Source organism: Cervus elaphus, chromosome 5 (assembly GCF_910594005.1).
Source record: "Cervus elaphus chromosome 5, mCerEla1.1, whole genome shotgun sequence".
Taxonomy (NCBI): Eukaryota; Metazoa; Chordata; class Mammalia; order Artiodactyla; family Cervidae; genus Cervus; species Cervus elaphus.
In genome coordinates, this window is record NC_057819.1 from 74,781,657 (window position 1) to 74,804,155 (window position 22,499).

General features: G+C 39.3%; 1 protein-coding gene across 3 annotated transcripts in view; it reads right to left on the reverse strand.

The window, feature by feature from the left end:
* The window catches only part of CA10 (carbonic anhydrase 10), an 821,067-nt gene that overhangs the window by 683,140 nt on the left and 115,428 nt on the right, over positions 1–22,499 (reverse strand). For all 3 annotated transcript variants that reach the window (XM_043902702.1, XM_043902703.1, XM_043902704.1), the window contains exon 2: positions 18,165–18,239. In XM_043902702.1, the coding sequence (XP_043758637.1) occupies positions 18,165–18,239 (75 nt within the window). The remainder of the gene's footprint in view (positions 1–18,164; positions 18,240–22,499) is intronic.

Below are 22,499 nucleotides of genomic sequence, written 5' to 3' on the forward strand. Positions count from 1 at the left end.
CTCTGCTTCTGGGTTGCCCACCCCTGCTTTGGGGTTCAGTGAATGTAAAGTTCCAGGACCTAAGGCTGTATACAGAAGCATACCTAAAGTTTTTGACTCTAGGGCAGATCATTTTTTAATACCCATTCCAACAGTGATTGTTAGCAGTAACCACACAACAGTCATTAATCATTTTCTTTAAAATTGAAAATTTTCAGTGGTTCAGGCATTATTCAGATTCAATAAAATATTTTATGGATGAACTGAAAATTACACTGAACAAAAACATTACACCTTGCAGTTCACATTTTGCCTCCATGTTTTAAATTTTTAAGTACAAACAAAAACTTCAAATAATCACATGGAATGACTAACTGAGGCAATTCAAGTCCTGTTGCTTTGTGCTCACAATAACAGTGTTATTGCTTATTTTCAATTAACTGTTTAAATTCAAGAATACGCAGTACTACACATTGGACTACGGGGACTGTTCTACAGTTAATTCTACCAATCATGGAACAAACACACATAGCTAAGTCCATGTGTATTTGAGGCTAACTGAATAACTGAGAGTTCCCCCAGTTAACTTCTGTGTAGAATACAGTGCTAATTAAGGAATAAGTAGCAAAAAAAAAGGTGCTAATTTGAAGATTACACATATTTTCTTTAAACACAACAAAAAACATAGGAATTATTTGGATCTTAGACCAATAAAACACTTTTGACAGGGCAGAGTTATTTCCTGGCTGGCATTTTTTAGAATTTCCAGCATATGGGGATAATAAAAGGCAGATCAAAATTTTGGTGGGTTTCCTCATTATTATTAAATTCTCCACAGACAGTGTACTTCCTGGCTGCCTACACTCACTGTGGACCATCGCCACTGTGCTTCCCTTTATACACCTCTGACTGAATAGGTTCTGAAGCTCCCAAAGTATTGCCCAAGAGGTCGTTCGGCTAGGGCCACCTGTGTGGATTGGGATTAGTGTAGCACCAGGAAAGCCATGTACCTCTGAGAAGACAGGGTGCAAAAGCCAATCCAATAGGAGTAGTCAGTATTGGATGACTGCAACCTGACACCAACAAACCTTCTCACAGCTTTAATGGATACTTGTACTCAACTTGCATCCTTGTGTACAATGTGCTATTGTTAACATATCTTAAAAAGATTTACAGTTCTTCCCTGGATTTTGGATTATTAGGAACTCAGAGTGGTAGTACAACTGAGAAGACTCCTTCCTTGCAATCACAAATAACAACACAAAATTATTACAATGAAACGACTAATGTTGTTGTTTAGTCGCTAAGTCATGTCCAACTCTTGGCAACCCCATGGACTGTAGCCCACCAGGCTCCTCTGTCCATGGGATTTCCCAGGCAAGAATACTGGAGTGGGTTGACATTTCCTTCTCCAGAGGACCTTCCAGACCCAGGGATCCAACCTGTGTCTCCTACTTGGTAGGCAGACTCTTCACCACTGAGCCACCTGGAAAGCCCCAAAATACTAATACCTTTGTAGATTTTTCAGAGCATATAAAGCATATATATGTCTAATACACAATTTTATTTTTACAAAAATATTTGAAGAGCTAAATTTTATTGTCCTTATTTTACAAGTGTGTAAACAGAGGTTCTGAGAAATTAGGTGATTTCCAAACATCGTAAAGTTGGTACATAATGGAGTGAGACAGAAAACAATCTTCTGTGTGAAGTGTATTTTCTACTACACAGTTTTGAAGTATGGTGATAATAGGGAATGTCATAGATGAAATGATAAAGAGAAGTGCTTATTGCTTCAAGAAGTTTACAAACTATTGTTTACTAGTAGGTCAGATTCCATTATGTTTAATCCAGCAGCAATGACCTTTTCCATTTCGTTAACATAACAGATTCCTACATATCTGTGGGGAGAGAGCAAATTAGCCAAGATGGCATGTTCAGGCTCTCTCACTGCACATTTTGTAAATAATGATCATGTAACAGCTGAGACCATTTATAGCACTCTACATGCGTGTCATGAGGTACTTGCTTGGTCACGGGATACGGTGTGCAGTACGTCTGTGTGAGCCCCACCTAGAAAGCAGAGGCATTTACTGTGTGTCAAGACTGTGTCCATTGGGTCCACCATGAGAAAAGAGAGTATAGCGTGTCTGCGCTATGGCTGCTGCACCAGCCAGGAAAGAAGAAACACTTCTGCATTTCCTACAGCTCCTGGAGTCTTCTTCCAAACGCTTAGTTCATGCCTTTCCTACCCTGGCTTCAGTGAACAGCGTGAACAACAAGACAACTGGTGTCACAAACAGGATCAGTGATACAACATATTTTTAAGATCTGCTTCAAAGGAAGTCTTCATCTGCAAAGCCTTTTCTGACCCCAAAGGCAGAGATAGTTGCTTTCTCCTTTGTCTCATCACTCTAGTCTCACATCCCTTACTAAGGTAAACTGTAATCCTTAATTGGCATGTCTGACTCTAAACTTGTCTCTGAGTTCCTTAAGATCAGGAGTATTAGTTTGTTCTTATTCATATCTCCAGTGTCAAGCAAGGTGTATGTTTCCTATTAGGCTCAGAGTAAATTTTGATCTCTACACATTCCAATTTTGAGGAAAAACATAACTACAGGTATTTATAATTGAGGGTTAGTCAGTGTAACATCACCCTCCTATACTGAGGAGAATGTACCCATTAAATTCTATTTGCTTTCTTTAAAGATTAGGTATCAGAAATCTAGAGAAACACTTTATATCATTGACTCCATTCCAAGCACTTGATTTTGAGAATATAATAGAAGTATCCTGTGAATTAGATCAATATTCTATTTTTCAATGCTGCTAAGATTATTATTTTTTTGTTTGTTTTAATGCTGCTAAGTTTTATTGTCCTTATTTTACGAGTAAAGAGAGACTCTGAGAAACGAGGTGATTTCCAAACATCATACAGTTGTTAAATGATGGAGCAAGACAAAAAATATATACCTCCAAACCAATCTTGTATCACATTAGCAAACTCTCAGAGACAAAGCCAGAATGGGTCCTTGAAAATCATGCAGCTCAATACTGATTTTACACACAGAAAAATAAAGATTATGAAGTAATAAGTGACTTGCCTGAGATTTCATGTTTGGTTAGTGGATGAATCAAGCCAGTGAGAACTTTATAATACTCCTTGCTGTTTCCAAAACACAAAGAATGAAGAAAATACACAGTTGTCCTGACCCACAACAATGCTCAAGGAAATTCAACAGATAATATAAGAACCTACACAGTAAGAATTGAGGTCATCCAGTAGCAGAGGGTTATTCCCTTGACCAAGCAATATGCAAGAGAATTTAAAATGAAATTCTATACTCACACAAAAAGGTCTGTATACACTTTTTTTTAGCGAAGAAATTGATATCACAAAGTGAGTCATTAGGAGGGGCTTGATTTTAGGACATCCAATCTTCAGAATTATAAGGTAATAAACTTGTTTTATTCCAGTGTTTGTGTTAATTTGTTACAGCAGCCACATGAAACTAATACAGTGATTTTATGTAGCACTCAATTATCCTGAATTGAAGGATGCTGGAGAGTAGGTAAGCTTAGGGGCTGTGGGATCTTCTTTACAAAGGGAGACTGAATGAGGATTGAGGTGACTTGCAGTGAATTCCTTGAGGAGAGAAAACCTATGCCCTAAGTGAAATTTGACACCAACGTCAGTAGAGCCTGTAAACTCTAAAAGTGGACCAGGAGGTACAAAGGATAGGGTAAAGCAAACATTGAGCCTGAGCTATCTGACAAAAGACAATGTACCAAACATGACAGCAAAGAACTTGGAGGGGAGAGGCATCAGAAGCCAGGGTCTGAGAGCAGAGGATGAAAGGACCAGGGAGATAAGACAAAGGAAACGATTGGAAAAGCAATTTGAAGAGAAACCTGGTGAGTCCCCTAGAGCTGTCCTCAAGATGGAGCCTCTGCATATCCTCTCCCACCCACCTCACTTCTTATTTCCTCTCTCTCCACAGTGGAGAACGGCTCCGCTCTCCAACAGGTTGCCCAAGTCAGAAACGTGGGAGCCATATATATAAAACCCCTCACTTTTCCTCTCACCTTATATTTGTAAGAAATCTTGGAATGCTGGCTGTGAAATCTGAGGTGGCATCAGGTAAGCTAGCTTTGGTTTTCTTCTGAGGATACTCTTCACGCTTACTCCTAGAAAGGAAAGTTATGACCAACCTAGACAGCATACTAAAAAGCAGAGGCATTACTTTTTCAACAAAGGTCCGTTGAGTAAAGGCTAATGATTTTTCCAGTGGTCATGTATGAATGTGAGATTTGCACTATAAAGAAAGCTGAGCACCGAAGAATTGATGCTTTTGAACTGTGGTGTTGGAGAAGACTCTTGAGAGTCCCTTGGACTGCAAGGAGATCCAATCAGTCCATCCTAAAGGAAATCAGTCCTGAGTGTTTATTGGAAGGACTGAGGCTGAAGCTGAAACTCCAATACTTTGGCCACCTGATGTGAAGAGCTGACTTATTTGAAAAGACCCTGATGCTGGGAGGGATTGGGGGCAGGAGGAGAAGGGGATGACAGAGGATGAGATGGTTGGATGGCATCACTGACTCAATGGACATGAGTTTGGGTAAAACTCCGGGAGTTGGTGATGGACAGGGAGGCCTGGCGTGCTGCGATTCATGGGGTCGCAAAGAGTCGGACACGACTGAGCGACTGAACTGAACTTCATGTAAAGGCAAAAAATCAATATCCAATCCAAAGGCTACTATTTCCCTCTTCTCAAGTTAAATATATTTAGGCTAGAACAATGTCTATGCATCTTCAAATGCCATACTGGGAGTGATTTGGGTTGAACATTTTAGCTCTGCTGCTGCTGCTAAATCACTTCAGTCATGTCCGACTCTGTGCGACCCCCATAGACGGCAGCCCACCAGGCTCCGCTGTCCCTGGGATTCTCCAGGCAAGAACACTGGAGTGGGTTGCCATTTCCTTCTCCAATGCATGAGAGTGAAAAGTGAAAGTGAAGTCGCTCAATCGTGTCTGACTCTTAGCGACCCCATGCACTGCAGCCCACCAGGCTCCTCCGTCCATGGGATTTTCCAGGCAAGAATACTGGAGTGGGGTGCCATTGCCTTCTCCAGAACATTTTAGCAGCGTTCCATAATTTTCTAATTGAGTGAAGGAATGAGGGGAACAGTTTACTATACTGAGGTACTTGGGGCACTGGTTCCCACATGCAGGAATGAGGGTCACTGTGGTAGACCAAATTCTAAGATGGCCCCAAGATCCCTGCCTCCTGTACACATACCCTGTATAATCCCTCCAGCTCGAGCGTAGAAGGGATTTGTATATAGGATGAAATTTCACCCCTGTGATTACACTATATGTGAAAGTAGGAAGGAATATTTTCAGATGTGAATGAGGTCCTCAATCTGTTCACTTTGAGTTGATCAAAAGAGATATTATCCTGAGTGGGCCTAAATTTTAAAAGAGAGTCCAAGACTTCTCAGAAGAGAAAGAAGAGATTCAAAGCAACACACTTTCCTTTTGGCCTTGAGACAATCAGCCATATGGTGAATTCCTATGAACAAGGGTAACTTATAGGAGTTGAGGGCCTCAGTCATGTAACTGTAACTGAATTCTGCCAAAAACGTGCATGAGCTTGCCCCAGTGAGAATGCAGCTGGTCTGATACCTTCTCATGAGATCCTAAGCAGACCCAGCTAAACCATGACCAAATTCCTGACCCAAGGAAACTGTGAGATAATAAATGTGCACTGATTTACATCACTAAATGTGTAGTAAATTTTACACAGCCATAGAAATCTATTATAGGCAGCATTTACTACATGGAGAAATGAAGGTCATGCATGACCCCAGGCAAGCCATTCTAGATCAACAAGGATCTTTACCAGCGAGTGTGATTCCCTTCCTAGGAGGACTGCTAAAAGAAAAGAGAGTTCAAGTTCCTTACAATGTCTGATAGGAGCCTTTCTTAAGTAAAGAAAACTGGCCATTTCAGCAACACAGTCATCAAGGCTAAATTACAAATGGTTGGCAGTAGATTATAATTAACCTCATCTTCCAACAATCTTGAGGTTTTTTTTTTTTTTTTTTTTTTTAATTACCCAACAAGCCAGGGGTGAAAAGTGCATGTTGGGAAAATGTATTGATCTGGGAGAACAATTTTTACTTAATTTTAGAGAAGGCACTGATATAATGAGCCAAAACAACCTCCTAATGCAATCCTGATCAAAAACAAAGATTTAAACTTCTCTATTAACCGTCCAGATGGTTAGAAACTCAATCTCATGATCCCTTCTTGATTGCCGGATCTCTGAGAAACAGTAAATTGATTAGAACTGTTTACTGACTTCCCATTATTCCTAAGATCTCTTTTATTTATTTATTTATTTATTTTTTGATCGAAGGCTAAATGCTTTACAAAATTTTATTAGTTTCTGCCAAACATCAACATGAATCAATTGTGGCCCACACTAAGTGTGATCTGGCTCCTGACCACCTCCAGTCTCAAACCACTTTGCTTCTGTCACTCTGCACTCCGGCCACAGTGAAGTTTGTTCTTTTTCCTATATATGTCAAGTCCATGTATTCAGGCTCACTCCTTTGCCTGGAACACTTTCCTAGGCACACTCTTCACTGCTGCTGTCCCTTCTACACTTCCAGTCTCAGCTTCCCATGGCTTCTTCAGGAATGTCTTCCATTATTTCCAGACTATTCTTGCTGTACTTCTCTAAATCCTTTATAGAATGTAGAGCAGTTTGCAATGATGTGTTTATTTTGCTTGTGATTAGTTTTCTTTATATCTGGCAAAAATTCTGCTCTAATCCAAATGGCTTTAGCAAATATTGAGCCCCTGCTGTACACAACATTTGCACAGTGACCTGGAGGAGTAGGGGTAGAAGGAAATGAGGTTCCTGCTTCTAGAAGCTGGACCCACCGCAGGGTCCTTGTTGCCACTATATTATAATAGCTCATGTCTCTTTCAATACCTCCCTTGGTGCCCCAGTGCCCTGATGGTAAACTCCAAGCCCCAACTGGTAAGGTCTTCCATCATCAGGCTCCTGCCGCCCTCTTGGCCCTGATTCCCCTGAGCCTTTTGATTCCAGTGATCCTCTTCCCAGCCTTCAGAACTTTGCCCATCTGGAACACCCTCTGTGCTCTCTCAGACCAGGAAGCCCCAAACACCCTTAATGGCAATCGTCAAAAATATTATAAGGTTATGGACATTTAGATATCCCTCTCCCGCTATGCTCAGTTCACTGAGGTCATAGTGGGCCTTTTCTGTGTCTTTATCCACCAAGAGCCAAGGATGGTGATGCTGAAATCAGGTGTCCAAAGAGAGCTTGCTGGATGAGTGAGTTCAAGAACCCACATCCAGTTACCTGGGAGTGATCTTTTGGACATGGTAGAATGGAAGTGATTTTTCTTTCTTTTTTTTTGCCTGCTCTAGGTTCCATAAAGTTGGGAAAATATATACCACAAGTGTCTTGTTTTAAAGATTTAAAATGGAGTCAAGCCCTCAGATTTTGATGCCCTAGTCTGAAAAGAGAGAAGAAAATTCCCTACCCAAACACTGCTATGTGAAGAAGGTGGTAAGGGTGAGAGACTGCTTATTATTATTAGAGACTATCTCTCTCACTAGACTGTAAGCTCCAAGAAGTTAGAAGCCGTGCCTTTTTAAATGTCCAATTCCTGGCACAGACTCTCCTCTATAAGTATGCTCAGTTTTTCTACTGCCTTGGGTAAATGGATTGTGAACAGATAGTATTCTGCACAAGTTTTCTGAAATGTGCTAAATGTGTATATATTTATCCTAAATTTTAAACATGTTACCTGTATGTCACAAGATAAATTTCATGCTGAGTCTTTCAATAATATAATTAATTTAAAAATTATCGGGTTTTTTTGTTTGTTTGTTTGTTTGTTTTGGTTTTGGTTTTCATTGTCAACATAGGTGCATGCCATCTTTTGCTTGGATGATTTAAAAAATCACCTCATGGATCTTTATGCCTTTGATATTCTCATTGAAATACAGTTCACCTTCATTACTGTCACCATAGCTGAATTTTTATTCATTTTTTCTTCCAGTTTTATTGAGATATAATTGACACACAGCAGTGTATAAGTTTAGGTATACTGCATAATGATTTGACTTACATATACTGCAAAATGGTTATCACAATAAGTATGGTGAATATACATCATTTCATATAGATGCAAAATTAAAGAAATTGAAAAAAATATTTCTCAGACATCTATAATGTGAATGTTAGTACCCTTGATGCTGTTTCCAAGGTCTTTTATATTGTCCTCATTTATGTTTTCCTTTTTGTTCAATTCCAGTGATTTCCCTTTCTTTGTTTCCCAACTCTGAATTGTTCCTCTGTATCACCTAGTCTTCTGTTGATTTCTTCTAGCATACTTTTATTTCAGCTGTTTGGTTCTTTTTTTTTTTTTTTTTACATTTTCCAACTTATTTACATTTTTAACATTTGTTAAAATTTCTAACTTCTCACTTTGTTTATCCATTCTTCTTCCAAGTTCTTTGAACAGCTTTGTGATCATTACCTTAAGCTCTATTATGTTATCTTTACTTCACTTAATTCCTCTTTGGTCTTATTTTGTTCTTTCATTTGGAATATAGTCCTCTGTTGACTAATTTTGCTTAATTTGCTATTTTTATTTCTATGCATTTGGAAAGTCATTTGTATTTCCCAGCTACGGAGAAATGGCTTTTTATAGGCGACATCTTAGGTATCCCAGCAGCACACTCACCTTTAGTCAAAGAGCTATATGCTCTAGGTGTTCCCTGTATGGGTTGAATGTTGCCAGTCCTGCCTTGAGAGGAGGTTGCCAGTCACTGGTGGTCAGGGCTGGGTCATGAAGTGGCCAGCTGCAGAGTCCTAGGGTTCCTGGGGTTAGTGCTGCCCCAGTGGTAGCTGGACCCATGTCCCAAGGTTGCAGAGCCCAGGGGGCCTTGGAGATGGTGCTCGTCCACTGGTGGTGAGACTTGTCCTGCAGCTAATAATGTCAGTGAACTGGTGTGCAGGACGGGGTCCTGGGCCCTCTGGCATAAGGGCTGGTTTTTTGGATGGCTGTGGGCTTAGAGTCTTTACGACAGCCAACCTACTGATGGGCAGGGACAATCATAGTACTAACAGGCTACAGAGAGGATTCCAAAATAGCACTACCAGAATCAGTGTAATTGTGGTAGAATGAGCTTCCAAAAATGACTGCTGCCAGTGTCCACATTCCCAGGGTGAGTCCCAGTTGTTCCTGCCTCCCTGGGAGACTCTCCAGGGTCAGCAGGTGTATTTGACCCAGATTCTTGCAAATTACTGTTTCTTCCCTGGGTCCTGGAGTATGTGAGATTTTGTGTGGGCCCTTTAAGGGTGGACTCTATCTCCCACAGTCCATTGATGCTCCCAAAAGTAAGCTTTGTTGGTTTTCCTCAAAGTAAAATATTCTAGGGGCTCATCTTCATGGTGCAGAACCCCCAGGCTGGGGAGTCCAAAGTGGGATTGGATTCCTTGCTCCTTGAGGAACACTTCTGCAACTGTAATTATTCTCCTATCTATGGATTGTCCACCTGGGGGTATGGGTCTCAACTGTACTGAGTCTCTGCCCACACCACCCCCCACCATCTGTCTTGTCATTCTTTCTTTACATCTTTAGTTGTATATCTTTTATGCTAGTCTTCTAGTCTTTTTCATTAATAGTTGCATTATAAATAGTTATAATTCTGTCTTGTCCATGGCCATTTGACACATAGCTGGATTTAAAAAACATATTTGATTATGTCTCTTCAGAGCTTAAAAATGTCTTATAATTCTTCTACTGAAAAAAAAAATTGTGTCCTTTTAATAGGAGAATTATAAGACCTTTTTAAAGCTCTGAAGAGACATAATAGATAGCCAACAGGAATTCGCTGTATGTCTCAGGAAACTCAAACAGGAGCTCTGTATAAACCTAGAGGCATGGGATGGGGAGGGAGAGGGGAGGGAGTTTCACGAGGGAGGGGACATATGTATACCTATGGCTGATTCATGTTGAGGTTTGACAGAAAACAGCAAGATTCTGTAAAGCAATTATCCTTCAATAAAAAACAAATTAATTTAAAAAAACAAAAACAAAACTGTGTCTAAGCTCTTGAACATGGAACATAAAGTTTCACAGTGTGGACCCTGATAACACTGCTAACCCCCTAACTCATCATATTCCACTGTGTACCCTGCCTTTTAGAGACTTAGAGGTACCCACCACTCCCCAAACCCATAGTAAATTTTCACTCTTCTTTGCCAATGCTATTTACTCTGATAATCCTCACATTCTCCTCTTTATTCACTTTGGATAAACCTGAAGATTGTCAACACCCAGTTCCAAAATACTTCCTTTCTTTCCCCGTATACTAAGAAATGTGAATCTCAGAGAATGCTTTGGGCTGAAAGTAAAAGAAAAACTAACTCAAAGTGGCTCCAACGATAAGATGTTTTGTTATCTTATAAAAAAAAAAAAAAATGCTGAGGCAGTCCAATGGTTAATTCATTCCTCAAGAGGGCCATAAAAGATCTGAATTATTTCCAACTTTCTGTTCTGGCATCTTTAGTGTAGTTTTTACTCCCAAGTTGTTCAGCAGACATCCCCTCTCAAGCAATGAATAGAAATAGTTATCATTTGTTCATATCTGTGTTAGTGTATTAGTGTATTAGAGTGTCCCAGAGAAACAGGAGAAGGAAATGGCAACCCATTCCAGTGTTCTTGCCTGGAGAATCCCAGGGACGGGGGAGCCTGGTGGGCTGCCGTCTATGGGGTCACACAGAGTCGGACACGACTGAAGTGAATTAGCAGCAGCAGCAACAGAAGCAGAGAAACAGAAAAAACAGAATATCCATGTTTATGTGTGTGTGTGTGTGTGTGTGTGTGTGTGTGTGTGCGCGCGTGCATGTATGTGTCCACAGAGAGAGATATTTCAAGGAACTGGTTCACATGATTATGCATAATGACATATCCAAAATTTTAGGCCATCCTAAATTGATAGGCTATCAGTTTGGAGCAGCTGCTGTTGCAACTGAAGGCCAAAAACTTCTTCAAGCACAATTTCCCTCAACCTTTTTCTCTTAAAGTTGACAGCTGATTGGATGAAGGCCACTAACATTATGGAGGTAATATGCTTTACTCAGGGTCTACCAATGAAAATGTTAATCTCATTTTTAAAATATATTCATAGAGACATCTAGAATAATGTTTGATCAAATATCTGGGTACTGTAGACTAACCAAATTTTATACATAAACTTGGCCTTCATAACATCTAAATCAATTACTGTCAATAAAGAGGCTAAAAGCACCATGCTGGTGTAGATATCAGCCAAGAAAAGCATTTGTGGGACTGGGAAGGTCTCCATCCCTGAGTTCACGACCATGTGGAGGTGAACACTCAAATAAAATGGGGCTCTGTCTGTAAGGCAAAATGAGTGATGCTGGATGAAGCATAGACTTAAGCAAGTAAACAACAAAGTCTGTTGAACACCAGGCAGAATGAATCCCAACTCTTTATGGCCCCCCTTACATGTCCTGTAAGTCCTGTTAGAACCCTTATACTAAGTCATGGTTTTATGGCTTATCTTCTTCTTTAGGGTGTGGGTTTACCCTTACATAAGATCCATGTACAGTTAGATTTTTAACAACAGTCCCACACATGTGCTCAGTATCAGCTGGCTACTTCTTAAATACTGTTGAACTGGACAAAATGGGATATTCCAATGCTATTCAACCTTATTTTGGCCATTGCCACAGAAATCATGTATTTTTATCTACCACAAGCTTCATAAAAGTCACAGGTTTACACTATTATGTCAACTGATAATTATTTCTGGACATTTGTAAAAATTTATGGGACAATAAATATTTTTCAAATAATCCAGTAATATGAGGGTCTATTTTCTTTTACACATTGATAATCTAAAAAGAAAAAAAAAAAGTCCCAGCAGCAAAGTAAAGAACACTCTTAAGCTTATATTTAGTAATGATAATAAGAGAAAAAGGGTCCATTGACCAAAGCAACAATTCAGATAAAGTGGGTAGTCTGGAGTCTGTCAAATATTAGAACCTCAGGTCCAATTACTTAATTCATAAATTCTCATGACTCTTATCTTTTTAAAGAGATTTGAAGTTCCCAAAAGTTTAAAATATTTTAAACAGAAGAACTATATTTAAAAAAAAATCCTATGATGCAAAAACCCATTATAGCATCCAGTCCCAACACTTCCTGGCAAATAGATGGGGAAACAATGGAAACAGTGACAGACTCTATTTTCTTGGGCTCCAAAATCACTGCAGATGGTGAAGACAGCCATGAAATTAAAAGACACTTGCTCCTTGGAAAAACTATGCCCAACCTAGACAGCATTTTAAAAAGCAGAGGCATCACTTTACCAACAAAGGTCCATCTACTCAAAGCTATGGTTTTTCCAGTAGTCATGTATGGATGTGAAAGTTGGACTATAAAGAAAGCTGAGTGCTGAAGAATTGGTGCTTTTGAACTGTGGTGTTGGAGAAGACTCTTGAGAGTCCCTCAGGCTACAAGGAGATTAAGCGAATCAATCCTAAAGGAAATCAGTGCTGAATATTCACTGGAAGGAATGATGCTGAAGCTGAAACTCCAATACTTTGGCCACCTGATGCAAAAGACCTGATACTGCTAAAGACTGAATGCAGGAAGAGAAGGGGACGACAGAGGATGAGATAGTTGGAAGGCATTGCTAACTCAATGGACATGAGTTTGAGCAAGCTCCAGGAGCTAGTGATGGACAGGAAAACCTGGCATGCTGCAGTCCATGAGGTCACAAAGAGTCAGACACGACTGAGCATCTGAACTGAACTGAAAAGTTTAGAAAATGAGGTCATCGGATACCAGTCTTTACCAAGAAGCCAAAGTTCTTTGGGACTCTTAAATCTAGAGGATAATGAAGTTATCTCTTTGATGACCACTGTCATCAAAGACACGTTGAGCTCACAAATTCAAGGAATATTTACTAAGCACCTTGCATGTTCTAACATCATGAGAGACCCTCACTTGCATGATTACATTTTTCAGTGTATAGTTCTCTTTCTCAAACAGAGAAGTATTAAATATCCAATTATGTTGTTAGGTAAACTCCAGAGTCCATGCTCATAACTCCACATCTTGCTGCTTCCCATGTAGCAGGTTTTATACATATTAACTCATTTTAAAACTGGAAATGAGGGAAACTTATATTCTTTTAAATCAGTGCATGAAGAAAAGATAAAACTTCTCCTGTGGTCATCTTAAAAGCACCAACTCAAAACACGGACTTGAGTACATGTAAAGAAAGAATGTGTAAACAGAGGGGAGAAAAGAAAAAAAAAAAAAAAAAGACTGGGGCAGGGGGACTTGGTATACTATGGTTAAGAATCTGCCTTGTAATGCAAGAGACATAGTTTTGATCCCTGGACACGGAGCTGAGATCCCACATGCCACAGAGCAACTAAGCCTGTGTGTTGCAATTATTGAGGCCATGCACTCTGCAGCCCGTTTGACAGAACTACATAGCCCCTGTGTCCATGCCACAATTAATGAGCCTGAGTGCCACAGCTAGAGTCCGTGTGCCACAGTGAAAGATCCCACATGACATAAGGAAGATTTCGTGTGTTGCAACTAAGACCCAATGCAGTCAAATAAGTAATTTTATTTATTTTTTAAATATAGGACAAAGGAGTGCAGTTCAAGATGGTGGAGTAGAAGGATGTGCATTCATCTTCTGAGAGAGCATCAAAATTGCAACTAGCTTTTGAGCAACCATTGACAAGGTGATGCTGAAACCCACCAAAGAAAGATACCCCATATCCAAAGACAAAGAAGAAGCTGCAGCAAGATGGTAGAAGCACAATCATGATAAAATCAAACCCTATACCTGTCAGGTAGGTGACCCACAAACTGCAGAACAATAATATCAAAGAAGTTCTCCCACTGTTTTGAAAGTTGTGAACCCCACATCAGGCTTCCCAGTCTAGGGATCTGACAAAGGGTCCCGGAATCCCTAGGGAATCTGACGTTAAAGACGAGAGGGGTTTGATTATAGGATTTCCACAGGACTGGGGTAAACAGAGACTCCACTCTTGGAGGACACAAATAAAATCTTGCATGTATCAAGACTCAGAGGAAAGAAGCAATGACTCCCCAGGAAACTGAACCAAAACTACCTGCTAGTATTGGAGGGTCTCCTGTTGGGATGTGGGTAGGTAGGGACTCACCATAGGGACAGGGGCATTGGCAGCAGCAGGCTAGGAAGATCCCCCTTGGTGTAAGCCCTTTTGGAAGTTGCAACTAACATTACCATAAAGCCATTAGACCTCAGGGCTAAAAGATCTCAAGCCAAACAACTAGCAGGGAGGGAGCACAACCCCACCTATCAACAGATAGTTGGATTAAATCTTTACTGAGCATGGCCCTGCCCACCAGAGCTAGATCCGGTTTTTCTTTCCCACTGCCAGTCCCTCCCATCAGGAAGCTTGCACAAGGCTCTTCGCCTCCCCCGTCAGAGGGGAGACAGACAAGGCAAGAAGAGCCACAGTCCCACAGTGGTTAAAATAAAATCCATATTACAGAAAGTCAATCATCATGAAAAAGCAGAACGTTATGTCTCAGATGAAGAGACAAGATAAAACTCCAGAAAAAACAACGAAATGAAGTGGAGATAGGCAACCTTCCAAAAAAAGAATTCAGAATAATGATAGTGAAGATAATCCAGGATCTCAGGCAAACAATGGAGAAGATGCAAGAAATGCTTACTAAAGACCTAGAACAACTAAAGAACAAATAAACAGAGATGAATAACACATTAGAAGGAATCCATAGCAAAATACCCAAGGCAGAAGAATGAATAAGTGACCTGGAGGAGAGAATGATGGAAATCACTACCACAGAACAGAATATAGAAAAAAGAATGAAAAGAAATGAAGACATCCTAAGAGACCTCTGGAACAACATTAAACACACCAACATTCACATTTTAGGGGTCCCAGGGGTAGAAGAGAGAGAGAGATAGGACCTGAGAAAATAATTGAAGAGATAACAGCTGAACTCTTCCCTAACATGGGAAAGGAAATGGTTAATCAAGTCCAGGAAGCATAAGAGTCCCAGGCTGGATAAACTGAAAGAAGAATAAACCAAGACCACGGCAGTCAAACTGATGAAAATTAGAGACAAATATAAAGTATTAAAAGCACAAAGGGAAAAAGAACAAAAAATATACAAGGGAACCCCATCAGGCTATCAGCTGATTTCTCAGCAGAAACTCCACAAGCCAGAAGGGAATGGCATGACATATGAACCTACAACTAAGAATACTCTACCCAGCAAGACTCTCATTCAGATTTGATGGAGAAATCAAAAGTTTTCTAGACAAGCAAAAGTTAAGAGAATTCAGCACCAACAAACTAACTTAACAACAAATGCTAAAATAATTTCTCTAGGCAGGAAACATGAGAAGGAAAGTATTTACACAAAAGAAATAAAAAAAAAATAAATAAAGAAAATGGTAATAGGATCATACATATGGAAAACTGTCTTAACTGTAAATGGACTAAATGCACCAACCAAAAGGCATAGACTGGATGGGAAGATGAAAATATGTGCATGTATGCATTTCCACTTACCACATCACTCAGCTTGACTCCCCAAATTGTAAGTAATTATCTTATAGTTAGGTTAATCATATTTCCATTATTACTTGCAATTGTAATTATCTATTTGTCCCGGTACTGATTGTGAAAACTCATAAACATCTCTTACTATTGTGACTATGTAACTATTACTCACATATTACCATTGTATCATGATTGGTCAACAGAAAACTAAAATAACTCTATACCACCAAAAGTAAGATTTAATAGAATAACCTGTAATCACTTTTTCAAATCCAGATGCATATCAGAATTATCTTGAACATTTTTTAAAAATAAAAATGCCCAGGTATTTTTTTTTTTTTTTCTCCAGAGCTCCAGATATGTTTCTAATGAGCAGCCATGTTAAAAACAACTGAAATTTATGGTGATATTTTACTTCTTTCTAGTTTGTTTCACTTTTACTATTTAATATTCAGTACTCCCATTTCATTTAGTTTATGTTTTCCAATTTCTCCATCTCTTCTTTTTATTTTTTTGATGTTCCTTCTCAAAACTTCCTCAAGCATAGTAGAAAAGCTTTTGTATACATATTATGTATGTATAATATTTATATACACATGAATATGAAATTCATGTGTATATATATTTTAGAAAACACATGAATTTTTGCCTAACTAAAACATTTATGACATTTTGACTCTACTTGTTTGACTTACTATGAATACAATGCTAGATTTCTAATTAAAATAGATATGCAACAAACAACAGGGCTTACTGTATAGCATAGGGAAATGTAGCCAATATCTTACAATAACCTATAATGGAAAATAATTTCAATATTGACATATGTATATTATGTATAAATGAATTGCCTTGCTGTGCACATGAAACATTGTAAGTCAACTATACTTCAGTGATATATATATATATATATATATATATATGTATATATATATATATATATAAGTAAATAAATAAAGTAATTTAAAAAATACGGGGCAGAAAAGTAAAACCTTTCAGACCCTCCCCAGGATTATCCATGAGCATTTCAATCAGTAGGGAGGATATTACTAGTTTAGCAAGACTTCCTATAACCTGGCAGAATGCCCTTTGTTGCTCTAATTTAATAATCACAAAGCATAAAAAATATCATTATAAATGTAATTTCCCAGATATCCTGAATAATAAAAGCAGATTTCTCAGGAAAAAAAAAAAAACTATATATATATATATATATATATATATATATATATGCCAGCCTTCTAGCCATTGAAAAGGGATGGCCCCAATCATAAGTATAAATTGTCATATATCTCTGTCATGTCATATGAACACAGTAATGTCAATCAAGTTATTGTAAGACTATTATTAGAAACATGATTATTTTCAGGTGACTTACTCAAGCCTAGTTTCTATGCCCACTGTACCAAGAAATAAATGTGCCCTAGTAAATTTATCAAGTTAATAATACTAATTTATGAAACTAACTGGCAGTCAGCTGCCTTTCCCCTGGGCCATTCACTCTTCCTCCCCATGCCTGGTTTCCTCGTATTGAAATTTGTGTCCCAAAATACCAATGAGAAGTGAGGTTCAGAGGAGTGTAACAACTCTCTCAGCTCTGCACAGCTGATATAAGGAAGTCTACAGGACAGGGAAAGAAGACACAGCATCCAAGAATGAACCAGGTGGCCTGGGGGCACCACTCTTCCCACCTGCCACCAACCGCAAAGACCTAAACTGACACTTGGGGTCCTCTATTTTCCATGCCTGAGTTGGAACCCCATACTGACTCCATTTGAGAGTTTTATTTCTTATCCTCTCACATATAAGCAGTTAAAAATACCCTGAAATATCTCACCTGCCTTCCTTTCCATCCTTCTCTTTAACATTCCTGCTCTTTTTCTTGCCTATGAAAGTCTTGAAGCAGCAGACTGAGGATTGTGAAGAGGATAAGAGTAGTAAGGGAAGACAAGGACCCTCCACCTTGTTTCAGAACTTAAGTTATGACATGCTTCTGGCTCTAACCTGTCTTCAGTTCTCTCCCCTCATGCTGACAACATCCACTTGGCCTGTTATTTTTCATCTGATACTTGGCCCAACTAAGTCCTGACCACGAATATTTCTAAAGTAACATCAGAGACAACATGCATCACAGTCAGCCTCACTGCTATGATCAGCCTTGCCAGACTACCTGTTTCCTTGACATTAAAAAAAAAGCTCTTTCTCAACCAAATTTCAGCATACAAAACCTCAACCCTGACTCCTGCATCTCCCTGACAGAGCCGTCTGTAGATGCAAGAACCTTAAGATATAAGCTCAGAAGAAAAAACACAATATTGGTTAAATTGGCACTCATTTAATAAACTTGCTCTTAAGGCAGTATTGATCTAGCACCTAAATCAGACTATGGTGACTTATACAATAGATTCCATGCCATATAGCAAATGCAAAATTCTGGAAATAATAGATTTCACTCATATTACTTTCCTAAAAATAAAGTAAGAAGAATAAATGTGCATTTACCTGGGACAAAGCTTCCCTGGACCACCTCCTTGTATGCCCACCAGCCTTCGTGGATTTTTGGTGAATTCTGTTGAGCTAAAGGAAAAAACAAAGGAGAAAAGAGACTAAGATGAAAGCAGAGAAGTACTGTATCCTGGTTGTCCGATAAAAAAGAGTGACTATACATAAAATAATCCTTTTCTACCCAAAAGTCAAACTACAGAATGCAACAGCAACCTCCCCCCTCCTTATTTTCAATGTGTTTATTAACCTGTAAAGATACTGTCATAAAGTTTTATTTTAAAAAACACTCAGGATATTTCTACTGAAGAGAAATAGTAAGGATGTATTTATGCCTATTTGAATTTCCCATCACTTATCTCTAACTCACCTCTTTTTTTTAACCTGCCCCCTACACAAGTACACACATACATCTATATAAGGAAGACCTATCAGTCTGACTGAAGAATCAATTCAAGAAATGCCATTTAAAAAGGAGCAAAAGGGAGCCCCTGAATAATTAAAAATGTTGCAACTGACAAAAGCAAAACTGAAAGACTCTGTTATATCAAGAGAATTGCAAAACACTTTGACCTCTGTCCCTTTCCATTCATTGTTTCTTCAGCTACTTATCCATTAAGATGTGGCATTATATAAGATTTTAGCAGGCCGCAAGACAGTCAGAGCATCTGAATCAAGTCTCTTATGATGGAACTGCACAGTTTTTGTTAGCTTTCTTTGACATGCATTGAGAATGATCCAAATTCACCATGCAAAAATCAGTCAGCCTAATCAGGGCTCATTGGATGATATCAAATACAAAACATGATAGGTACAGATTAGAATTGAAGAAAACAAAGGCTTTCACATAATATGTTCCTAAATTCCCATTTAAATTGGCAATTTGGAAAGACAGGGCAGTACATTTAAAAGGCAACTCATTTAAAGTTCTACTGTAGTACTATAGGGGTTTATCTGAGCTAGGGAAACAAGAGAAGTACTGCATTTCCATTTTAATGCTTCCCTGGTGGCTCAGCTGGCAAAGAATCTGCCCTTAATGCAGGAGACCTGGGTTCAATCCCTGGGTTGGGAAGATCCCCTGGAGAAGGGAAAGGCTATGCACTCCAGCCTTCTGGCCAGGAGAATTCCATAGACTGTATGGGGTCGCAAAGAGTCAGACATGACTGAGTGCCTTTCACAAGAAGATCCTCAATAGTCATCTTGCGGTTGCTTCCATCTGACTTCCAGTGGGTGAAGAGCTGATTAAGAATTTCTCAGAGCAAACATGTGAACAGAAAGCAATTTTAGCTTCTGCTGTGTTCTCCACTTTTCTTTAGCTATGGATTGGGATCTTTACTTGATGTGCGACAAGGCCCTGGGAAAAATCAAGGCAATTAATAAAAAAAAAAAAAAAAAAAAAGGGAGGGGGGCAGGGGGGTTGACAATGAAAACTGTCATCACTACCAGATAAGGAAATACACATATCCAAGGTCTTTCTTTTGATAGTAAGGAAAAAACTATTTCGATTTTATTCTCTTTCTTGTGGCAGTTCCAACCACAGAAGATAGATATAATTTAGAATCACCTTATACTTTGGTCCAGACCCAAGCAGGGCTGAAATAAAAATTTGCATTAAGAAATAAAGAAATTTAAAAAAAAGTGGTGGAGCAGCCTATATCACTTTTACTCAAAAGGCTTAAAATGAGATCATAGTTAAAAGGCTCAAAGGTACCTGAAGTTGAAAATTAAGAAAAGGAAAGTCCTTAACATCATTTATTCTGAAGCTGGTATTCTAGAATCACTACAGTGGCCATTCATTCTGATCTTATGATCTTAACAAAATTTCTGTCTACCTGCTGTTCCCAAGGATACGACAAATACCACATTTATTGTTCTCTCCACACTTTTGATGTACCTTCCCCCTGTCCCGACCCCGCCTACTGCAATCCCTCATCTCCCTGAATTTCAGAACATTCAGTTCAGTTCAGTCTCTCAGTCGTGTCTGACTCTTTGCAACCCCATGGACTGCAGCATGCCAGGGGTCCCTGTCCATCACCAACTCCCGGAGTTTACACAAACTCATGTCCATTGAATCGGTAACGCCATCCAACCATCTCATCCTCTGTTGTTCCCTTCTCCTCCCGCCGTCAATCTTTCCCAGCATCAGGGTCTTTTCAAATGAGTCAGTTCTTCACATCACGTGGACAAATTATTGGAGTTTCAGCTTCAGCATCAGTCCTTGCAATGAATATTCAGGATGGATTTCCTTTAGAAGGGACTGGTTGGATCTCCTTGCAGTCCAAGGGACTCTCAAGAGTCTTCTCCGACAACCCAGTTCAAAAGCATCGATTCTTCGGTGCTCAACTTTCTTTACAGTCCAACTCTCACATCCATACATGACTACTGGAAAAACTATAGCTTTGACTAGACGGACCTTTGTTGGCAAAGTACTGCCTCTACTTTTTAATATGCTGTATGGGTTGGTGATAACTTTTCTTCGAAGCAGCAAGTGTCTTTTAATTTCATGGCTGCAGTCAACATCTCCAGTGATTTTGAAGCTCAAAAAAATAAAGTGTGTCATTGTTTCCATTATTGCCTCATCTATTTGCCATGGAGTGATGGGACCAGATGCCATGATCTTAAGTATCCTGAATGTTGAGTTTTAAGTCAACTTCTTCACTCTCCTCTTTCAGTTTCATCAAGAGGCTCTTTGGTCACTCCTTGCTTTCTGCCCTAAGGGTGGTGTCATCTGCATATCTGAGGTTATTGATATTCCTCCCAGGAATCTTGATTCCAGTTTTTGCTTCATCCAGCCCAGCATTTCTCATGATGCACTCTGCATATAAGTTAAATAAGCAGGGTGACAATACCTTGAGGTACACCTTTCCCGATTTGGAACCAGTCCGTTGTTTCATGTCCAGTTCTGACTCTTGCTTCCTGACCTGCATACATTTTATTCAGGAGGCAGGTCAGGTGGTCTATTATTACCATCTATTGAAGAATTTTCCACAGTTTATTGTGGTCCACACAGTCAAAGGCTTTGGCATAGTCAATAAAGCAGAAGTAGATATTTTTCTGGAACCCCCTTGCTTTTTAGATGATCCAACAGATGTTGGCAGTTTGATGTCTGTGTCCTCTGCCTTTTCTAAAACCATCTTGAACATCTGGAAGTTCATGGTTCACATACTGTTGAAGCCTGGCTTGGAGAATTTTGAGCATTACTTTGCTAGCATGTGAGGTGAGTGCAGTTGTGTGGTAGTTTGAGCATTCTTTGGCATTGTCTTTCTTTGGGATTGGAATGAAAACTGACCTTTTCCAGTCCTGTGGCCACTGCTGAGTTTTCCAAATTTGCTGGCATATTGAGTGCAGCACTTTCTCAGCATCATCCTATAGGGTTTGAAATAGCTCAACTGGAATTCCATCACCTCCACTAGCTTTGTTCATAGTGATGCTTCCTAAGGCCCACTTGACTTCGCATTCCAGGATGTCTGGCTCTAGGTGAGTGATCACACATCATGATGATCAGGGTCATGAAAATCTTTTTTGTATAGTTCTATTTACCTTGCCACCTCTTAATATCTTCTACTTCTGTTAGGTCCATACCATTTCTATTATTTATTTTTCCCATTTTTGCATGAAATGTTCCCTTGGTATCTCTAATTTTCTTGAAGAGATCTCTAGTCTTTCCCATGGTATTGTTTTCCTCTGTTTCTTTGCGATGATCACTGATGAAGGCTTTCTTATCTCTCCTTGCTATTCTTTGGAATTCTGCATTCAGATGGGTATATCTTTACTTTTCTCATTTTCCTTTTGCTTCTCTTCTTTTTACAGCTATTTGTGAGGCCTCCTCAGACAACCATTTTACCTTTTTGCATTTCTTTTTCTTGGGGATGGACTTGATCCCTGCCTCCTGTACAATGTCATGAACCTCTGTCTATAATTCTTCAGGCACTCTGTCTATCAGAATTAATCCCTTGAATCTATTTCTCACTTCTACTGTATAATCATTAGGGATTTGATTTAGGTCATACCTAAATGGTCTAGTGGTTTGCCCTACTTTCTTCAATTTAAGTCTGAATTTGGCAATAAGGAGTTCATGATCTGAGCTACAGTCAGCTCCCAGTCAGTTTTTTTGTTTGTTTGTTTGTTTGCTTGCTTTTTTCTGACTGTATAGAGCTTCTCCATCTTTGGTTGCATAAGAATATAATCAATCTGATTTCAGCGTAGACCATCTGGTGATGTCCGTGTGTAGTGTTTTCTTGTTGTTGGAGGAGAGTGTTTGCTATGACCAATGTGTTCTCTTGGCAATACTCTTATTAGCCTTTGCCCTGCTTCATTCTGTACTCCAAGGCCAAA